This window comes from Onychostoma macrolepis, chromosome 21 (genome assembly GCF_012432095.1).
Source record: "Onychostoma macrolepis isolate SWU-2019 chromosome 21, ASM1243209v1, whole genome shotgun sequence".
In the NCBI taxonomy this organism is placed as follows: domain Eukaryota; kingdom Metazoa; phylum Chordata; class Actinopteri; order Cypriniformes; family Cyprinidae; genus Onychostoma; species Onychostoma macrolepis.
The window spans coordinates 27,722,187-27,744,971 of record NC_081175.1 but is presented as its reverse complement, the minus strand read 5'-3'; the positions used below and the strand labels follow the sequence as shown (position 1 = coordinate 27,744,971).

Sequence of the window (22,785 nt, the reverse complement as noted above, 5' to 3'; positions counted from 1 at the left end):
AAGTTCTAAATATAATGTGTGTGTGTGCATTTTTTAATTTTAATTAAATACAAGAAAATATGAAATAATGTTGATGTGTACATATACAATTTTAAAATTAGAATGAAATGAATACAATTTTATTTTTTAAGTGAAATGTTGCTTTCCAAGTGTAGTGAATTCAGTTCTTGAATAATAAAATATATATTTTCCCCGGTCTTTGGCCATCCACTGCTGATCTCATTAACAGTGTGTTTCACTGAAAGTTCAGGCCTGTTCAGCTTCCATTAATGGCTGTCTGTGTGTTTGAGAGGGCAGAAGTTAATTGGCTGGTGGAAACTCAGTGCACTCTGATTGGCTCCTGGGGAGTCTGTAAAGTGTGACTGGCCCATAGACACGGTGGACAGTGGAATCTTTATTATTTGGGGCATGAAACTCTACCATTCTTCAGTTTTAGCAAGACTCTTTGTTGTAGTCGGCTCATTGTGAGATCTGTAGGTAACAGTGATGTGAGCGAGAGCTTCACTGACTCACAGTGAGATGTTTGATGTTTAAATATCTGACTGCAGCTCACCAGCGACGAGAAACCACAGACTTTGAAGTTGAAATTGATTCTAATTTATATGCATTTGAAGGCAAAAAGACAAGCAGATGCATTAGATGAAAAACAGGATGAAAGATAAAAGCCGAAGGCAACGATTATACGAAGAAGACCTGAAATAGCCACAATAACAGCAGAACAATGATTTTACCCAGAATCCCTCAAGGGTTCAGTCAGTGACATGCATTATCTATATGGAGCAAATCATTTTAGTCATAGACATGTATAAACATTGCAAGACACACTTATGCATGTGTAGAAGTCTGTGTAGTTTCACATTTTTGCTGATCTAATTGTTAAATTCCCAGTGAATGGCTTCACTATCCGTAATCCTGAAGAGAGATCCACTGCAAGTTACCATAGAAACAGGAATTCTTTTTTCAAATTCAAATCAAATTTTACATTTGGTTTGGATCTCTATTTAAGAATATTCTGATATTAGTAAAAGTTAAATGTTGTGAGTTTGAATTATGTAGCTTGTGTGAGGCTGTTGATGTTGATTTATCAGTGTGTGTGTGTGTGTGTGTGTGAGTAGACAGCGGTCGGGTCATTTCGGGGTCTGGCTGACTCAGGAAAAGCCACCTTACACACTTACACAAACTCCACAACTCAGCAGAACAAACACAAACATAGACGGCAGAGAGAGAGAGCAGAGGCCTCATGGGAAATTGAGTTTATGTCTCTAATGAAGCCGTTTCAGAGCTGCTACAGAAATTAAATGAGCTGGAAATGAGTTGCGAGTGAAAGCGTGAGAGAGCTGGAGATCTGCTGCACACGCTCAAACTCACTAATAGGTTTTCAGAGGTTAAACTCCCTAATGACCCTCCTGTGTGAGAGAGACAGAATGTAGTTCAAACTGTGACCAGAGGGGGGCAGTACAGCAAATGTCTATCTGTCTGTCTGTCTGTCTGTCTGTCGTTCTATCATTCTAAACATTTGTCTGTCTATCCATCTATCTGTCTGTCTGTTGTTCTATCATTCTAAACATTTGTCTGTCTGTCTATTTATCCTCTGTCTGTCATTCTAAACGCCTCGTTCTGTCTATCATTTTAAACATCTGTCTGTCTATCTCTGTCGTTCTGTCTATCACTCTAAATGTCCATCTATCTATCTGTCTGTCTGTCTATCTATCCTCTGTCTGTCTGTCTCTCTGCCGTTCTATCATTCTAAACATCTTTCTGTCTGTCGATCTGTCTATCTATCCTCTGTCTGTCTGTCGTTCTATCATTCTAAACGTCTGTCAGTCTGTCAGTCTAAATGTCTGTCTTAATTGTACAGCACTTTGTTTTTTTGCTGTAGGTTTGAAATGTTTTTAAAGAGAAACATTTTTTTTGAATGGATTTGTAAGTTGAGCATCTGTCATGTAACTCACCATTTCCCGTCTGTCTCGTTCAGATATCGATGACTCGAAATTCATCGGTTCCTCTGTGATCAACTCCACGTTTGCGCACAACAAGACCGGCTGTCAGATGACGTTTGATGACGACTACAGCGCGTACTGGGTGTATTTCATCAACTTCCTTGGAACACTAGCCGTGTTGCCAGGCAACATAGTCTCCGCCCTCCTCATGGATAAAGTGGGCCGTCTGAGCATGTTAGGTCAGTCACTTCACCAGATTCACCAAATAATAAATTAAATAAGCTCGTATGATATCATATTGTTGAGTGTGTTTTTTTGTGTTCAGGTGGCTCGATGGTGTTGTCCGGCATCAGTTGTTTCTTTCTGTGGTTTGGCACCAGTGAATCCATGATGATAGCAATGCTCTGCCTTTATAATGGACTCAGTATATCGGCCTGGAACTCACTGGACGTGGTGACGGCCGAACTGTATCCCACCGATAGGAGGTACATGGACACACAAATACATGCAATCACTAATAAACACGGATCACAAGAGGCTTTCACTTGACTCATATCAACTTTACTCAATGCACATGAAAAATTACTGGAAAATAAACTTTAAAAAGTAAACTACAACTGAAATAAAAAATTATTGAACAAAAAAAAAAACGTAATATATATTGAAAAAAAAAATTATACAAAGGACAAAAGCAAATAACAAAATAATCTAAAATTAAATTAAAATGAAAAGTAATGAAAGTTACCATTAGCTTTTAAAAAATTAGCTTTTAAAAAATATTTTATTTTAATAATTATTCTCTTGTTCCTAGATCTCCCTAAGCTGCATTTAATGTAGATAAATACTACTGTTTTTGATGTAATTACATATATTAGAATCATATAAAAAAAATGGTAACACTTTATTTTGATGGTCCCTTTTGAACATTCTGTTGACACTAAGTAATGTTGCAACTACATGTCAACAAACTCTCATAAGAGTATTAGTAGACTGTCTGTTTCATATCTACGAACTCCTTATTGTGTTGGTCTCCCAACAGCTATTCTACTGACTATAAGTAACTTTGCAAGAACATGTCAACTTAATCAAACCCTAACCCTACCAGTCAACTAATACACTACTAACACTCTAATGAGAGTCAGTAGAAATGTAGGTGCAACATTACTTATAGTCAATAGAATGTGTTAAAGGGACCATCAAAATAAAGTGAAACCAAAAAAACTATATAGTTTATTATATTTACTTAATTTAATAGTTTATACTTTATTATTTATACTGTTTAATTTTCAGTTTTATCAGTTGTTAACTATATCATTTTTTATATTTATTTAATTTAATCATTTCTATGATTTATACTTATTTATTATTTATATTGTTTATTTTTCCATTTTTTGAGTTGTGTTTAATATAAATTACTATATTTGATGCTGTCATCCCAATAACATAAAATCCTACAAAACACAATATAATGTAATAATATCCTATATTTTGTGCAAAATAAACACTGCTCTGCTTAAGTGAAAGGTCTAGTCTGATAATGATATAATTTAAAATAACGTGCCCCATAAATAGCTAACAACTTTATCTAAAGTGTAGTTTGGCTGTAGCTGAAATGATCAGTTTATGTCCTTTAGATGTCAAAGCTTAGTACAACTTTTCTAGAAAACTGCTGATACTGCAGTATACACTGATTTTGTCTGTCTGCTGCAGAGGGACTGGCTTTGGCTTTTGTAATGCCATGTGTAAGCTGGCCGCTGTCTTGGGGAATCTAATATTTGGGTCATTGGTGGGAATCACGAAATCCATCCCGATCCTGCTGGCGTCGTCTGTGCTGGTCGCCGGAGGCCTGGTGGGTCTGCGGCTCCCCGACACCCGCTCCAACGTCCTGATGTGACCCCACCACACCTGTGACCTCTGACCCTGAGTCGCCACGGAAACACGCAGGACACGCTCAGGGTGCAGGTGGAGGCGACTATGACATGTTTGCTTTATTTATTCATTTAAAGTGTGTTATTTATTCATTTAGAGAGGTTTATTCTCTTTTGACTTGCCCAGTTTAGATTAAAACTAGATTTTGATGCCTTTACTGTAAATCAAATGTTATGATGTTATGAAATGTAAAAACAAAAATGTGTTGAAATCTGTTTTTGGACTGTGAGTTTTTGATCTAATCTGGGTGGGCAGAATTATTATTTAAAATTATTTATTTATTTAGAAAATTCAGCTATTTATTTACATTTTTATTATTTTATCTGTATATTTTTAGCTGAACACAAAAAAAAAAAAAATTCAGGTGATTTTAATATTTTTTTATTAGTTCTAAAATTAAAACACTTTAATTTTCTTGAAATGATGCTTTTAAACTCAAACGAGAGTAAAAAAGGCCATTTAGAGATGTAGACATTAGCGATAACAGCTTTTATTGTTAGCGTAGGTCCGATTCTCCGGTGACTTCCACCGAAACATTTCTTAAACAAGGCGATAACGCTTATCCAGTTTACATTTTCTGCTTTTTCTAATGATTTAGCTAGCAGAAGAACACTGACACGCTTCGACTTCATTCTTGCCTTTGTGAATTTTGTCATCGATCTAGCCGAAACGGACTTCATTTGGTGTTTGTCTCTCTCGGTTTAAGGGTTAAAGATGTCTTGATAACCCTAGTTCTAGCTGCTACGCGTCCATGTGCAAACTCTTCCTCGGAAAACTGAATGGCCTTTGCTTCCTCTCCGTGCCTCCTTCCTCTAAAACCCCTGCCGTCGGCTTCTCGTAGGTTGTAGCGATCCATCGTGCAGCAGAACTGAGCGCGTGTCCGATTTCTTTTGGAATGCTCTACTGCTCCAGTAGGTGGAAATATGTTGTGTTTCGCCGTTTCATCACATTCCACTGGAAGTTCGTACATGCAATTGTGCAATATGACAGGACGTGATACTGTGGAAGCTTGTTTCCGCCAATGAAAAAAGTAAATAAAGGTAATTACGACTTTTTATCAGACTTTTTTTTGCTATTGTGAGGTATAAAATCAGAATTGCGAGAAAAAGTCTAAATTGCGAGTTTATATCTTGCCATTATGATTTTATTTGTTGCAATTGAGAGTTTATATACCACAATTCTGACTTTATAACTTGCAATTTCAAGAAATAAATTCAAAAAGTTTTTCTCGCAATTCTGACTTTTTCTCATAATTGTTAGTTTATATCCCGTAATTCTGACTTAATAAGTTGCAATTGTGAGTTTATATCACAATTATGAGAGAAAAAGTCAGAAGTGCAAGTTTATATCTCACAATTCTGACTTAATTTCTCACAATTGCAAGTTTATCTCGCAATTCTGTCTTTTTCTCGTAATTGCGAGTTTTTGTCTCATAATTCTGACTTTTTTCTCGTAGGCTAATTGCGAGTTTATATCACACAATTCTGAGAAAAAATCTGAAATTCTGAGTTTATATCTCGCAATTCTGACTTTTTCTCACAATCGCAATTTTAGGTCTCGCAATTCAGATTTTTTTTCTCGCAATTCTGACTTTCTCACAATTGTGAGTTTATATCTCACAACTGTGACTGTATTGCAGTTCAGATTTTTTTCTTGCAATTCTGACTTTGTAATTTGCAATTGTGAGTTTATATCTCACAATTCTGACTTTATTTCTCACAATTGCAAGTTTATCTTGCAATTCTGACTTTTTCCTCGTAATTGCGAGTTTATGTCACGCAATTCTGAGAAAAAGTTTACATCTCGCAATTGAGATTTTTTTCTCGCAATTCTGACGTTTTTGCGGAATTGTGAGTTTATATCTCGCAATTATGACTTTCTTTATTGTAATTGCAAGTTTATATCCCGCAATTCTGACTTTGTAACTTGCAATTGTGAGTTTATATCGTGGTTATATTCTGAAGCCAGATTTGCGAGATAAAAAGTCGCAATTAACTTTTTTTTATTCAGTGGTGGAAACAGGCTTCCATATGATACGGCCACATCGTAGAAAATAATAAAAGCCATTCAGCCTGGTCTGATCTTGATGACGTACAGGCCCTGCTGCTGCTGTCTACGTGCACTGAAGTACACTAAACACCAGAAACATAATCCACAAGTACACTAGTCTGCTGCGTCAATGCTGAGACATTTCAGATGGAGTCTACATTCACGTACTTGCGTATAGATATGTTTCTGGCCTAATTTAATGATATTTTATTGTGTATGTCGGGAAAGTAAAGATAAACCTGTTTTGAACTGATCATGGGCGACAACATTTGCTGTACACGTCTAAATGTTGTAAAGTGTTGCCTGTTGAGTTGAAACATTATTTTTCATTGTCAGATGTGAATGCAAATGTCTTCTCATGTGTATGTGTAGATATTGTATATGAACATTATTTTCTGTCTATAGATGTTTATTTTGGCTGGTTGTGTGATTTTTGTGGTGTTATTTGAGCTAACAAGAGGATTCGGTGTCATACAGGTATTTTTTCCGCAGATTTTTTTTACAAGTTTGAACAAATTGAGTTCATGGGAGGAATAACTTCAAAGTTAGGAAATGTTGGTTTGGTGCATCTGTTTATTTGAACTGTTTTGTTTTTATATTAATTTCCGAACAAATTTAAGTGACCTATCTGAAAAATATAAATGAAGCGTAATATCTTGTGGTTCGATACACCCATGCATGTGCATACTGAGACTTTGTGTTGCAGTGATTTTGTCTGTTGTGCTTTCGCCATGAGTTTATTTCCTGATTTGAAAGATGAATGTATAATTATTGTGAGCGTGTGATGTCGTTCTGAAATGGGTTTTGATTGGTTGTGGATCTGGCATGCCAACGACACGTCTGCCGTCAAATTCATTTTGTCAAAGTGTCTGTGACGTCACTGGCCAAATATCTCTGATATCTGATTTTATTTTGAAAAGAGAGAAAAAAGTGCCATGTACAGTGTGAACGGAAACTGAGGTGGATTCGGTTTGGATCCAGATGTACTGCTATTAAAGAGTTTCATTATAAGACTCTAAAGAGTGTCTGCTTATTTTTTTTTTTTAGATACCTCTGGGTGTCTAAATTACACGTTGAATTTACTTCACCTGAATTCACCCTATAAAATAATAACTCAGATTAATCATAATATGTAATCTGAAGTATATGAAATGAACTGCTTGAATTGCTAAAAAAAGAAAGAAAAAAAAAAGTGGGTATCAAAATTTGTTGTATTGGGACCTCTAGTGGTGAATGTGAGTACAATAAAATGATCTTGTGGTAATAAAAAATACTTTTAAAAAACTGTATAAATATATTATATATAATAATAGTAATATATAACACATCAGAAAATAGCTAGAAAAACTCTTATAATTTGTGAAAGATGTTTTAAAAAATAATATTTTCTAATGAACACTAAAATGATCTCATTTTAATATTAATATATAAAAGTTGTATAAATATATATAATAATGGTTATATATAACACCTAAAAAAGAGCTAGAAAAACTTGCTTATAATTTGTAAAAGGTGTCTAAAGAAAAGAAAATATTTTCTAATGAATATGATGAACACAAATAATAGATATCCCTGTCCGATGCTTCGACACTAGATGGAGCACAAGTTCCAAATAGCTCACATTTTGTTAATGTTGAGATACGAACTAGACTCCTGTGCTTTTATTGGACCGGGACTGTGTTGAAATGTGCTGTATAATTCTGTAATGACATGCAGGTTTGAATCTGTTCATGTCTGACTGACTCAAGGACAGTTTAATCCTGCAGGAATGTTACACTGAAACTAGATGCCAGCGCCTCTGTCTCTGTCTGTCTCTCTGTCACTGTCTTTGAATTTGTACTTGCTGAAAAACAGCTCACAACATCCTTGATACACAGCATAATAATAATAATAATAATACCACAATTATTATTATTATTATATTGGTAACACTTTACAATAAGGTGTCATTTGTTAACATTAGTTAATGTATTAATTAACATGAACAATGCATTTATTACACTATTTATTAATCTTTGTTAATGTTAGTTAATGAAAATACAGTTGTTCGTTGTTTGTTCATGTTAGTTCACAGTGCATTAACTAATGTTAACAAACACAACTTGTGATTTTAATAATGCAAATTATTGAAATTAACATTAACTAAGATTAATAAATGCTGTAGAAGTATTGTTCATTCTTAGTTCATGTTTGCTAATGTTGTTAACTAATGAACCTTATTGTAAAGTGTTACCATTATATTAAACACAAAAACTTACATCATTTTTATAACATGAATAATTACATTATTTATTAAAACAGCTCACAATGTCCTCAAATTGTAATAATAATAATAATGCATATTATTATTATATTAAACATAAGACCTACATTATTTTTATTACATTAAAAATTACATTATTTATTAAACCAGCTCACAACATCATCACATTGCATAATAATAATAACAATAATAATGCACAATATTATATATATTAATAGAAATAAAATAAATATTTATTTTAACAAATAATTAAATATAAAAATTATCAGAATTATATCTAATTAGTTTTTATTATTTATATAATTAGTTTTTTAGTTGTTGTTTTTTTAAATACCATCAATATTACTGAACCATTCTGTTGCTTATAATGGTCAGGTGTAAAACACGGTTGATATGAGATCAGTGTTGTCCTGCATTTGTAGTTTAAACCAGGATTTGGAGTTGTTGAAGTCGGGTTCAGACCAGCAAACTCCTCTCCGGTAGCCTGATTGTTGCTGTGATCTCAATGATCTGGATTCCAGGCGTGTCTGAGGATAATTCTGCGTCCCAGCGGATCCATTCTACCCTGAGCCACTCAGAAGAGCAGCTGAAATGGAAACGGGAGAGAGGATGTTTATTAGTTTACATACATAGTATCTGCTTCACAACATATACAGTGGGGCAAAAAAGTATTTAGTCAGCCACCAATTGTGCAAGTTCTCCCACTTAAAAAGATGAGAGAGGCCTGTAATTTTCATCATAGGTATACCTCAACTATGAGAGACAAAATGAGAAAAAAAAATCCAGAAAATCACATTGTAGGATTTTTAAAGAATTTATTTGCAAATTATGGTGGAAAATAAGTATTTGGTCAATAACAAAATTTCATTTCAATACTTTGTTATATACCCTTTGTTGGCAATGACAGAGGTCAAACGTTTTCTGTAAGTCTTCACAAGGTTTTCACACACTGTTGCTGGTATTTTGGCCCATTCCTCCATGCAGATCTCCTCTAGAGCAGTAATGTTTTGGGGCTGTCGCTGGGCAACACAGACTTTCAACTCCTCCAAAGATTTTCGATGGGGTTGAGATCTGGAGACTGGCTAGGCCACTCCAGGACCTTGAAATACTTCTTACGAAGCCACTCCTTCGTTGCGGGCGGTGTGTTTGGGATCATTGTCATGCTGAAAGACCCAGCCACGTTTCATCTTCAATGCCCTTGCTGATGGAAGGAGGTTTTCACCAAAATCTCACGATACATGGCCCCATTCATTCTTTCGTTTACACGGATCAGTCGTCTTGGTCCCTTTGCAGAAAAACAGCCCCAAAGCATGATGTTTCCACCCCCATGCTTCACAGTAGGTATGGTGTTCTTTGGATGCAACTCAGCATTCTTTGAGTTTTTACCAAAAAGTTATATTTTGGTTTCATCTGACCATATGACATTCTCCCAATCCTCTTCTGGATCATCCAAATGCTCTCTAGCAAACTTCAGACGGGCCGGACATGTACTGGCTTAAGCAGGGGGACACGTCTGGCACTGCAGGATTTGAGTCCCTGGCGGCGCAGTGTGTTACTGATGGTAGCCTTTGTTACTTTGGTCCCAGCTCTCTGCAGGTCATTCACTAGGTCCCCCCGTGTGTTTCTGGGATTTTTGCTCACAGTCACAGAAATCTTGCTTGTTTGTAGGTGACCAAATACTTATTTTACCGAGGAATTTACCAATTAATTCTTTAATAATCCTACAATGTGATTTTCTGGATTTTTTTTTTCTCATTTTGTCTCTCATAGTTGAGGTATATCTATGATGAAAATTACAGGCCTCTCTCATCTTTTTAAGTGGGAGAACTTGCACAATTGGTGGCTGACTAAATACTTTTTTGCCCCACTGTATGAACTGACCAATCAGCAGGACCGCAACTATCTGCTGTATGATGTAAAATAGAAAGAACTGTATGCATGTGTGTGCTTGTGTGCACCACAAAAAAAGAAAAAAAGTATTTACATAATCATTTGCACTATGATAAGGATTATTGCTTTTACTGCTGGGATACAGTAGGATATTCAAAAGGTCACATTTAAATTGCATCAGATGAGTACAAAGTTTTGTGAAAGAGAAATATCAATAATAAACAAACCTCATTTGAGCTAAAACTACTCCCTAGCAACCACATAGATACTCCCCTAGCAACCACCCGGAATACCTTGGCAACCATATAGCAACTCCATGGCATCTATTCAGAATGTCCTAGTAACCGCATAGCAACTCCCTGGAAACCATCCAGAACACCATAGCAACCACATAGTAACTCTATGTAACTCTCTGGCAGCATATGGCAACTATTCAGAACATCTTAGTAAGCACATAGCAACCACATAGAAACTACCTGGAAACCACCTTAACCACACTAGCAACCACATAGAAACTCTTCAGCAACTATCCATAACACCCTAGAAACTCCCTGGAAACCACATGGCAACTCCATGGTAACCACCTAGAACACCCTAGCAACCACATAGCAACAGCCTGGCAACATCCCATGACACCATAGAAACACCATGGCAACCACCTAGAACACACTAGCAACCATATAGCAACATCCTAGCAACCACATAACCACTCTGTGCCCTAGCAGCCACGTAGCAACTCCCTGGCAACCACCTAGAATACACATGAAACTACATAGCAACTCCCTGGTAACCACCTAGAGCACCCTAGCAACCATATAGCAACACCCTTGCAACCTATCATAACACCCTAGATTCACCCTGGCAACCGCCTAGAACACCCTAGCAACCATATAGCAACATCTTAGCAACCACATAGCAACTCCCTGGCAATCCCTTATAACACCCTAGCAACCACATTGCAACGCTGTGCCATAGCAAGCACATAGCAACTCCCCGGCAACCACCTAGAACACCCTAATAACCACATAGCAACTCCTTAGCAACCACCTAGAATACACAAGCAACCACATAGCAACACCTTGACAACCACCCAGAATACCCTAGTATCATAGAAGTTTGCACAGACAAGCTCTACTCACTTTTTCTTCTTAACATGTCAGAATCTAGTTGATCTGATTCCTGTAGTTCATATCTATATATAGTAGGTCAGATCTGATGATAAAATGCCTCACATTCTAAATGCAGCACATGCATGTTAACGATCAGTGACTGAACAGCATTACAGGCAGCACCCAGAGCGTGACATACAGCTCTCACAAACATGTTATCTGTGTTACAGAGCAGTTCACCAGCCCACACTGAACTACAGAGGATTTATAAGCTCTGTGTGTGAGTAAATACTGCATCTGTGTGAGGAGTGTCATTACCTCAAATCACTCTCATAAACATTCTTCCAGCTCGGGCAATCGGGTTGTAACAGATAAAGAGGTTTAAAGGGTCACTATGATTGAAATAGTTTGCATGGATCATCAAAGCTAAATATCCAGTAGCCAGAGGAAGGTTTGATGGATAACAGCACGGGTCACACAGATTATGAGAATTAACTTTTTAAAAGAGCCCATGGAATATGTCTATGACTGACCAAAAATAATAAATAAATTACTAGCATAAAAATAATATATATATATATATATATATATATATATATATATATATATATATATATATATAATTTATTAATAAATAAAAAGAATAGTTACCTATATATATATATATATATATATATATATATATATATAAAACATTCTTTATTTGCATTATTATATGCATTATTTAAATTGAATAAATAAATAAATAAATAATATATATATATATATATATAGGTAACTATTCTTTTGTATTTTTATTTATTAATAAATTATATATATATATATATATATATATATAATTTATTTATTTATTTATTCAATTTAAGTAATGCATATAATAATGCAAATAAAGAATGTTTTTTTGTGTCTTTCTTTTGCCTGGTAGTGTGGAGGAAAAAGACAACGCTTGCTCTGTCCTCTACACTCATGTTTTGGATTCACTCCTCCATGGGCAGAAAATGTCACATAACCTTTGACCTTTTGACAAGGGGCCTTTCATTTCTTTCTTCCAGCTTGCTTGCGAAGAGACAAATGTTTCTTTTTCTCTTTTTATTTCTTATAAATATCCACTGTAATGTCGAGGCCCAAAAGTTGAGACGAGAGGCCATAAAGGGAGAACGCGGACGCTCCTCCGTCCTCAGAGCTGCAGGATTAAAGCAAATCTAGGTTACAGTGTAACACGGATCCTCACATACTGAGGTTATGTAACCACAGGTTAGCTTTTAAATGCAGGTTACATAAACACAATGACCCTACAGATGCAATAACTTTACTCTATATTCCCAGTAAATCCATATATCTATATATTTACTAATTTAAGTAATTAGGATAAATCTGTAAATCAAGTGCATCTGTCATCCTTCATGACTTACATAAACAGCTTCTGATACGAAGGCAGCAGTTTATGCACATTTAAGTTTATAATGAGGCATTTCATAATTCATTTTGACACGTGTTTATAAAACATCCCAGTTTGATAAGACAATATTTTCAGCGAAGGATGTTTTTGCAGATGATTACAGAGACTGTCTTTGCCTGGCTCGGTCTATGTCTTGAACCAATATGTAATTATGTAGTAAATCCTGTCAATAAAAAAAAAAAAAAACATTTAAAACAGATAAATAATTTTATTTCAAGGCTGACTAAAATACTTTATTTTAATAAAACATCTATTTTAAAATATATGTAAAATATTATTTTTGGTTACAGACAGACTGTCTGTGTATTAATGTCTTTTTCAGAGCCACTTGCTGTATTACACCAGTAGGTGGCAACAAGTGTACATACAAGTACATTCAGTCAACCGATTTGTTTAACAACTCTGATTCATGTGTCTTTATGAATGAGTCATTAAATCATTCACTCAACCGATTTGTTCAAAAACGCTGATTTATTTATAAACAAAACAAGTGACAGCCATTAGGAACGAGTCATTGAATCATTCACTCTATTTACTATTTATTCACTATATTTAACAATTTCCATAAACAACATAACATAGATAATTAAATATAAAATAATATGTAGATTTAGATTATTCCTATTTTGTTCTAACATATGAAGTTACATTGAGAAAACATTTTCTCTTTTCTTTATTCTTTTCCTGTCTAGCTTGTACTTTTTGAACAATGCTTGAAACTTGGTATTACGAGCTGTGACTGTTTGCCTCTTTAAGATGAATCTCTTGATGTATAAAAGCGTCTGCAAAAATTAATAAATGTATATTGTATTCTTTAGTTACTTTCATAAAAAATATTTTCCTAAAAGAAATCCTAAAATAATGAACAAAATAATTTAAACATGTTTTAAATTAAAATGGGGCTATTTATCTAATTAAAATATCACAAAATAAAATATAAAAAAATATATAAAACGTATACCGTGTTGTTTGTAAGCATCTCACGCCTCCTCTTTTGCTCGCTCGCTCGCTCTCTCTCTCTCTCTTACTCTCTCTCTCTCTCTCACACACACACACACACACACACACAGTCGCTGAGAGGGAGAAACAGGTCGCGGCATCAGCTCTCACAAACTCTTTAAACTTTAAACGTTTAACCCGAGCGCGGAGGAGCGGAACCCTTGACGCCGTCTGGGTGAGTGTTTGTACGGGATTCGTTCGCTGCGTTTTCGGGGTTTGACGATTGTTTTTCTCCGGTTTCTATGGACTCTGGTCTCGAGAGGTTTGAGGACTTTGAGCTGCACTTGTTCCTCCGCGGCTGGATCGTTTACAGCAGGGTTATTCCTCCTTTACACGACAATACACGTCAGTTTTACTCTCCACAGCTGCTCGAACGCGTTTCATTGCTGCTTTATTCAGTGTTACTTTATATTTGGTTCAGAAACAACCGAACAAAAGGGAAATGTTCGCTTGTTTTAAAGTACAAACGCTCATTGGCTGACTGCGACTCTACTGTCTTCTCTCGTTCCTTTTATCTGTTTGCATAAGTTCATTCAAACACTGTTAACTTGGTTAACCTGCTTGGGTCGTACTGTTTGATTAGTTGTGTTTTTTTTTAATGTGAGACTGGCATTTTAGGGTCATGTGGAGGTCTGCAGTCAAACTCGCATAAATTATCCCAGACTTTTCATCTGAACAACAAAAGAGTCTTCTAGTTCAAAATGAGATCACTTTTTTTTTTTTAACAGGCTTTTTTCTTTGTGCATTTTCTGCGATTGCTAGCTGAGAAGCAGTCAGGTTGTTCAAACTTGGTCAAATCTATGTAAGCAATGCTAAAGTATTTGGTGACAACATGGACATGAACCTACTGTATGAATATCAAAATTTAGGTTAAAGTTTTTGTTGTTTTGTAGTTTCATTTAAATGTCATTTGACATGCATTAAGTAATTTGTAGTAAAATGTATGCAGTCTCTCAATTAATAATATGGCTTCATAATTGCATGTACAATAGTCTAAAAATGTTGTTTAAAATAGAAAATGCCGGTGCTTTAAATGTCAGCTAAATGCAGTATTTTCACAGTTCATGTCTGTTTGTCTCTTGTTTAAACTGCATGAATCTTCCTCTTTTTTTAAATTTTTTAAACCTGTTTGTAGATACACAGAGAGTGACTCGTTCGTATCTCAGAGCAGGTGCCTGAAGCCTGTCTAAAATAGAAGCAGGTAAAAGTGGCTCGTAAGTGGAAGAATATAGCCTGACGTGAATTGTTGGCTGTCACTAGAGGGTTATCATTAAACGCTTGTGTGTCCATGACCTCTTGACCCCTAAAGCCTAAAGTCTGACCTCTGAAATGACAGAACGTATTGTTTAAATCAGGGCTACTTGGTGTTTTGCTGTAAATTGTGTGAAAACTGAAATGGTTTTGTGAATCTGTTTGAAAAGAACATGATGATGTTATTTAAAATAATAGGTTACACTTGAAGGAGTGTGCATAAGACTGACATGACACCTTCATAATCATGCCATGACACATGTCATAAATATGAAGGTTTTTTATGCATTTTTATGACAACTGTCATTAAGTGTCATTTGCTCAGTTAATGCAAAATTTGACATTGTTTGAGATGTCTTTGTTATGGGCTAGGGTTAAGGGTAGGGGTAGGGTTAGGTCAAATAATGTCATCTTTGCTTTAAAAATGACATAACTGAGCGAATGACACTTAATGACAGTTGTCATATGAATTCCTTCATATTCATGACATGTGTCATGTCATGATTATGAAGGTGTCATGTCAGTCTTATGCACACTCCTTCAAGTAAAGTGTTACCAAATAATAAAAAAAACTATTCACTATTTTTAGAACTAATTTAATTAAGCTTAGCATAATCACATTAAAAAAGTTCAAGAAAAATTGACACGTAGCTTAATACAAGTGCATTTCCGATTATAATCGGCACTAGTCATTGTTGGGCTTAATTTATGTTGTCATAGACATTCATTACTGATGAATTCCTTCAATCTATTATTACAGTTGCAAAGTAATGAAAAGTTTCAGGTAAATTTCCGAAAACTTTACTGGATTTTTTGGGAAACTTTCCAGAAGTTCCCAGAAATGTACTGCCCTTTTGCAACCCCAATTATTAAAATTATTATTAATTGTAGTAATAATAATTGTTATTATTTAAAAAATATTATTATTATTATTCACGAATATTATTTTATTATTTATTTGTGATCTAAGTAAGAGAAAGGTTGGTCGAATAAAACTTTTACAAATTTAAGAAGCAGAAGTCATTGTCATTATTTATTGGTAAGTTAACCAAATTGATAGTCAAATAACTTGGAGAGAGAAAAATGTATAGGTTGGTGGATAGAAAAAAATAATAATTATTTGTAGTAAACCTATTGTTTTTGCATTTTACATTAATTTACAAATGGGTATTATGTGCATTTTTTGTATGCATGTAATCCTGATGACCTACAGTATCGGATTGGATTATTTGACAGAATTATTTGGTAGACTGCTATTTTAAGCATGCAAGTAATGAGGTCATGTAGAGTAGCATACTACTATTTGAAATGCCTGTATGCTGTTTCACATACTGTTTTTTTTTTTTTTTTTTTAAACTGAATGCAGTGCAGTAATCTAGTATTTTATTCTGTGCATAACCTTGATCTCGATATGTGCTATAATAATTAGAGCAGATGCCATCACTCGCCTGCCCCCCGATGGGTTCATTGGTGTTAAATTAGTCCCTCGGGACATTTTTAATGAGGAAATTATCTTATGAATGGGTCATATAGCGTATGTTCTTCTAAACACGGTGCACATGCACAGCCTGACAATGGACCTGCCTTCATGGTCCAACATGATAGAATCACGTAACCCAGATGATCTGGCGCTGGGTCAGACAGGCACCCAATATCCCTGTGAACCGACCCAGCGGCCCGTCGATAAACACAAAACCACCCAGATTCAGACCTGTTTACTCACTTGTTTTAAAGGAACAGTTCACCTGTAAGTGACAAAGCTGTTTTCAATGATGTATTTCAATGATGAACTTTCATTTTTGGGTGAGCGGACCCAAATGTAGATCTGAATTTAAACTTTAAGAATTTAAGAAAATTTTTTAATTAGACCTATATCACCATACGTCACTCAGTTGATTCATTACATGAAGAATTGCAAACATTTTTTGTATTACATGTTTTCTAAATATGCAAATGAGTCATTATCTTGTTAAATATGCAGTAATATGCATATATTTAATGGTGGATAATCAAAATCTAATAACAGAAATCTGAACATTGGATAGTTTTTACGAGGATTTTGTATTTCTCTTTTTATCACTACATAAATCAGAAAATACCGTCAACAGCCTGAAAATAATGTTTTACTTTGTTAATAAAGTTTTGTATAAAACCAGGGAAATTATTAATGAACAAACCCTTCAGTAAAAGCCTTACAGAATATAGATAGCTAGAAATAAAACTCGTAGCCTTAAAGATATGTAGCCTCCTGAAATTGAAATCTACAGATGCGACTAGATAAAGTGCAAAAATAAACACTTAAAAGTGTATTTTGAATGTTCCTTCCACTAGAATTTCAAAACTGACCAATGCATGAAAAAACAATGTTTTTGCATGTAGCATCTTGCTTTAAATCAATCAATGCAGCGATTGACCATCTTTCGACTTGAATTGAAGTGATAGCAGGGGTCTGTCATTAGTTTCGACCGCTTTCTGCATGCTAGTGAAATGCAATCTGGCCCAAACCGTACATCGATGCCCTAACCGCTGTCCGACCCTGATTTAACGCTCTGTCCACATTGTGGATGCTGAAAAAGACCCGTCCACTGGGTCTAATGTTCCTTCACTTCACAAAAGTGCCACTCTCGAGATTTGTGAGCCGAACACAGTCGTGCTTTGTGTCCCTCTGCCAGCATCCCTCCGTCTCGCAGAGGAGTGAGGAGAGAAGGATGTGGACAGATAGGAGGACTCCCTTATTCTGTTACATTTCTGGAGAATAATTACCCCTCTAATCTGACCAAAGGCTAGTGTATGTTGCCCACAACACCTGCACAGGTCTCAGAGCAGTCGCAGTTTCTTCAGATGGCTGCCGTTTCTGGTTCTTTTCTTGAAAAGAAACAGCAAGTAAGCAGTGCTTGGTAATCGATAACAGGGCTGAATAATAATGATGGCCTGAGGCCGGTGAGAGCGTCACGGTTCAGCTGACAGGCCAGTGCTGTGTGTCACTGCTGCTTACCATGTTGGTCATGCACATGTGTTTTTATGCCTTGCAAACTCAAATCATTATTTTGTGTAATGTATTCAGTGCTGTTGTTGGGACCAGCTTCTTTTATTTCAGTGTAGCCTAAATGTATTTTCATTTCAGTTTTAGTAATTTTTTACTAATTGTAAACTTATTTTATTTCAGTTTGCTGTCAAGGCAACATATCATATCATACCATACATAATTTTTGTTTGTCAATATTTTTTCATATCTGTTTATATTTTATTTTATGTCAGATTTATTTCAAGTAACATATTTTGTCATATTTATATACTTTTTCCATATTTCAATGTAGCTTAAATTTATTTTTATTTCAGTTTTAGTAATTTTTATATTTTATTTTGAATTTTATTTCAAGTAACAAAAATGATTGTTAACAGTGTTAGTTAGCAATAACACATGGGTTGGTGTTCTACTGACGGTGCTGTAAAAGTAGACAAACAATCAGTAATACGTTGCATTTTTTTTACATTTATTAATTCATATGCCATCCATATGCATATCCATATAACAACTTTCCTGAAACCGTGTTTATATATAGACGACATAGTTAAGCTACAGTTGTATAATCTGCTGCTATTATTGCAAATATTGTATGTTACTGTATACACTTAGGTCGGTAAGATTTTTAAATGTTTTTATGCTCACCAAGGCTGTATTTATTTGACCAAAAATACAGTAAAAACAGAAATATTTTTACAATTTAAAATAACTGTTTTCTATGTGAATATATGTTAAAATGTCATTTATTTCTGTGATCAAAGCTGAAGTTTCAGCATCATTACTCCAGTCTTCAGGGTCACACGATTCTTCAGAAATCATTTTAATATGCTGATTTGCTGCTCAACAAACATTTCTGATTATTATCAGTGTTTGAAAACAGTTGTGCTGCTGAATATTCTGTGGAAACTGACTTGTTTTCTTTAATAGGCTTTAATGTAGAGTCATGTGTTGGTCAAATGGTCACGTTTCTCTGATTCTTTTGCTTCTTACTGTGTTTTTCCTTCTTTTTTAAAAATGCTTTTTTCTCTCCCTGTTCTTCTTCTCTTCTGTCATTTTAAGGCCCACACACATTTGTATTATTTTTCATTGATTCTTATCCTGTGGTTTCCATGTATTTCTTGGCATGTGAACAAACTCTTGGTAATTGGAGGTCAAGAGGTGTGGATCTGCAGTCTGTGTAGTGGAATGCATTAGTTAAAGCCAAAGAGATTTGACAAACCAGTCAGTTTGAACCACTCAACCACTTCAGATGTTTTCTTTGAATGGAAAGCAGGCTGAATGTTTTGATTTGGTTGGTGAAAAAGTGTCTCTATGTGAGGTGATTTGAAAAATAAGAGATCCATCAGCTAATCAGTCAGTTGATGGAATAATATGAAGACCTGCAGTGAGACCAGAAACATGTATAAGAAAGTAAATAGGGTAAGTTTGGTTTTTAACGAGTGTCAGGTTGTGTCGGGTCACAGGATGAGACTCACGCTTGTGTGGGATAATCATTTTTGACCTCAGATTCCTAAAACAGGCTCATTCCAGAGGTAATCGATTTATTGGCTGATGGGAAGGCCATTCTGGCTGTTTTGAAGCATCTCAAAGCGCTCATTGTGTCGGATTGACTTGATTTCTCTTGCGTGCCACGAGTTATCGAACATGGGTGTTGTTTTTGACCAGATAAGACTAATGCCAGCAAATTCTTTCTTGGGAAATGATCATGATTATTCCCTATTTGCATTTAGAGCTTCCAGGGAAACATCTTCTGGTCTTTGTGCACTCTTAAAGGAATAGTTCAAACAAAAATGAACATTTTGCTAAACATGTCCTCACCCTCGGGCCATCCAATGTAGATGAGTTTGTTTTTATCAGCTGTTTGGACTCTCATTCTGACGGCACCCATTCACTGCAGAGAATCCACTGCTGAGCGAGTGATGGAATGCAACATTTCTCCAAATCTGATGAAGAAACAAACTCATCTACTTCAAATTTTCAAGAAAATTTATTTTCATTTTGGGTGAACTGTCTCTTTAAAAAAATCCTTTTGTGGATGTTAAATGTTCTTCATGGAACCACTGATGCCAATAAAGGACCATTAATTTTATTAATGAGTTAATTAATGTCACTGTTTTCTGTGTTGTTTAGGGAGTTGAGCAGTAAAACAAGAATTTAGAGATGAAATACTTCTGAAGGGAGTGTTTGAAAAGAAACAGATCTGTAGAGGAAAGAGCGGTCAGCACCTTAAATGTGTTCTTGGGCCAGTACAAAACATCTTGTGTCAGAGAGGCTGTACTTTACACTTCTGTAGCATTTATATTTCTCCCTGAAGCTCGTCAAGGTCTCTTGCACCAAAACAGTCATAATTTAGTTTAACGATAATTTTAAGCCCTCTCACTGACCTTTTTAACTTGTGAGCTCCATTCCAAGTGCACTATATTCCAAACCACAACTCTCAAATCTCATTTGCACTTACTTTTAGTCTATTGCATTCAAATATGCTGAATAGCGATCATGCACAATGCTTCAGAAGACATGGAATATAACTTGTCAATAAAGTTGTAAATAAAGGTTATTGAGTACAAGTTTCTACTTCAAAATGTAATATTTAATTCAATGTACTTTCCATTTCTTTAATTACTTGCTAGCAATTTCTGAATGAAAACATCCTGTTTTCCATCATAAGATGTCAAAATTTGATTGAAAACTGGCAGGATCTGTATGTTTGCTTGTGTTTTATGAGAATCCTGTGACTTTGTCAGTTGAGGTGGTGACGAACGGTTAAACCTTGTGTGATGTTGTTACCAGAAAGACACATGGGACCCAGTTACAAACAACAACTACTCTAGTACACTGACTCCTGGTCATTCAGGCTGTTTACGGCCCATTGTGTTCTTAAGTGTTACATTGTAACATTATTCATCATTCTAGAATGTTGAGTGCAACATTGTTAATCAAAACATTATTATCAACCTGTTTATGCATATTTGCACTTGCATTTGCTATAAAAACAGGATTTTTCTTGATGTTTTGTAATGTTTGTGTTTGAAGAGTGTGCTGTATTTACAACTCAAAGCTTCCCAGTCCATTCAGACACGTATCACATATATAGCTTTGTGGCTTTACACCCCTCAGTCAGAAGTCTATTGTCTGAGGGCTTGTTTATTGCAGAACTGATGTAATTTCACAGGTACACCTCCCTTTAAAATCAAAACAAGGAGTCACAATCTGTATCCGTTCTTCCAGAACGGTGGTTTTGGAGAGAGAAGTTATTAATTCAGACCGCGCCAGCAGGTATAAGGGAAGACAGGCAAATTAAATTTGGTAAATGATTGGCGTGTGGATGAGACACAGTTAAACGAATGTACATGCATATTTTTTTTAGTGTAAAGACTGTTTGTCATTCTTTCATAATGCCCTCAAATGATCTATTGTGATATAACATGAACATTTTTATTGTTCATTAAAAAGTCTCAATTTTATTAAATCTAGGCATGTGCCGTTATAGAATTACAAAGAAATGGGAAGTATCATGTTGGAATGAATAAAATGACTGGAATAATATTTTCTTGTAAAACCTGCTGCAATAATCTTTATTTTATTTACAACTTTAGAAAATCATTTTTGAAGTGTAGATGACTGATTTTATAAATCTGTATTATCAACTTGTTTTTAACAAATTACAATTTAACAAAATAATTTAACATTTGATACTTTTATATTCATTTTCTAATGTTATTTTCTATAACTTGCCATAGAAAACGAGTATACCGTTTGAACTGAGAGGAAAAAATTGCATTTATCTGCTTCAGATGTAAATAATAGTAATAACGTAAATGATAATAATTCAGATGTAAATAGTTTGATAATGATATTGTGCATATCTAATCAAAACACCACTGAAATATCTATACTGTGCTCTGCTAATCTGAATTTTTCTCTTCTTTTTTGTGTGTTTCCAGACTCATTTTAATTGCTAAATCCACACAGAGCAGTTTGTGAGATCAGCTCAAGTTTTGCGTTCTGTTCAGCAGTCTGTGTTGTCGTCCCTTGTGTAGTGGTTAAATTTAGGATAGAAATGCGATAAGAGTGGATCAGCTTGAAACCAGAACTCTGCCCAGCCCTGGTTAGAGAGCCGACCGGTCCGTCTCAGTGCATTGAGGACACGACCCTGTAAACAATAGAAACACAGCAAACACTGACCCAGCCCCCTCTGTGCTGCATGTGCATTGATTATATTCTGCTGTCAGCCGTCTCAAGTGTGCACGACGATGCACACACGCATGCAAGCGCACCAGCTGATCTGCCATTATTGTTTTGCACCTGTCACAGAGGCTTCAAACGGTTTGTGTGAGCATGTTATTATCTGACATTCATATTTAATTGTTGCTTTGACTGAGAGTGAACGTTGAGGTTAAACCGTCTTGATTTGAGAGCCGTTTCTGCATGACTGTGACGCTTGGCACATGCTTTTCTCAGAGAGAGAGAGAGAGAGAGAGAGGGAGAGAACGAGAGGGGAAGGAGGAGGTCTGAATGTCTTCTCATTGCAGTTCAGACATCCACAGCCAGACACAACCATCAACCTTTATGACACCCAGAAAATTGCAGATTTACTCTAAATTATACACACTTCTGGAAGCAACCAGACACGTATGAGACCAGCAGACTCTGAAATGATTCTTGCTTTTTTTTTTGCATCTTTGTGGATTTTGTGGTCGTCTTCTCTGAGGTTCAGAGCGTCTTTACCGGCACTTGGTAAGTTTAAGTAATGCCTTTTGTTTTTGGGGGGTGTTATTGGATGCATATTGTGAACTTTTATAGACAGTAGATTAATTGGATGTTTGAAGGCATTTGGTGAGTTTAATGTTTCTTCCTTTTTTTTAATGTTA

The 22,785-nt window shown here is 35.4% G+C and overlaps 2 protein-coding genes across 8 annotated transcripts in view; both read left to right on the top strand.

The window, feature by feature from the left end:
- LOC131528181 (synaptic vesicle glycoprotein 2C-like) overlaps positions 1-6,912 on the top strand; it is a 48,977-nt gene extending 42,065 nt beyond the window's left edge. For both annotated transcript variants that reach the window (XM_058757162.1, XM_058757161.1), the window contains exons 11-13: positions 1,976-2,179; positions 2,266-2,425; positions 3,651-6,912. In XM_058757162.1, the coding sequence (XP_058613145.1) occupies positions 1,976-2,179; positions 2,266-2,425; positions 3,651-3,834 (548 nt within the window). In that variant the 3' untranslated portion in view covers positions 3,835-6,912. The remainder of the gene's footprint in view (positions 1-1,975; positions 2,180-2,265; positions 2,426-3,650) is intronic.
- A 6,765-nt stretch (positions 6,913-13,677) lies between these two features.
- Positions 13,678-22,785, top strand: part of sema4d (sema domain, immunoglobulin domain (Ig), transmembrane domain (TM) and short cytoplasmic domain, (semaphorin) 4D) — a 60,498-nt gene continuing 51,390 nt past the window's right edge. For 3 of the 6 annotated variants that reach the window (XR_009267882.1, XM_058757852.1, XM_058757854.1), the window contains exon 1: positions 13,678-13,813. The gene's annotated coding sequence lies outside the window, so the exon portion shown is untranslated. Of the gene's footprint in view, positions 13,814-22,413; positions 22,652-22,785 lie in introns of those variants that run through there. The other 3 variants (XM_058757853.1, XM_058757855.1, XM_058757856.1) reach the window with 2 other exon arrangements.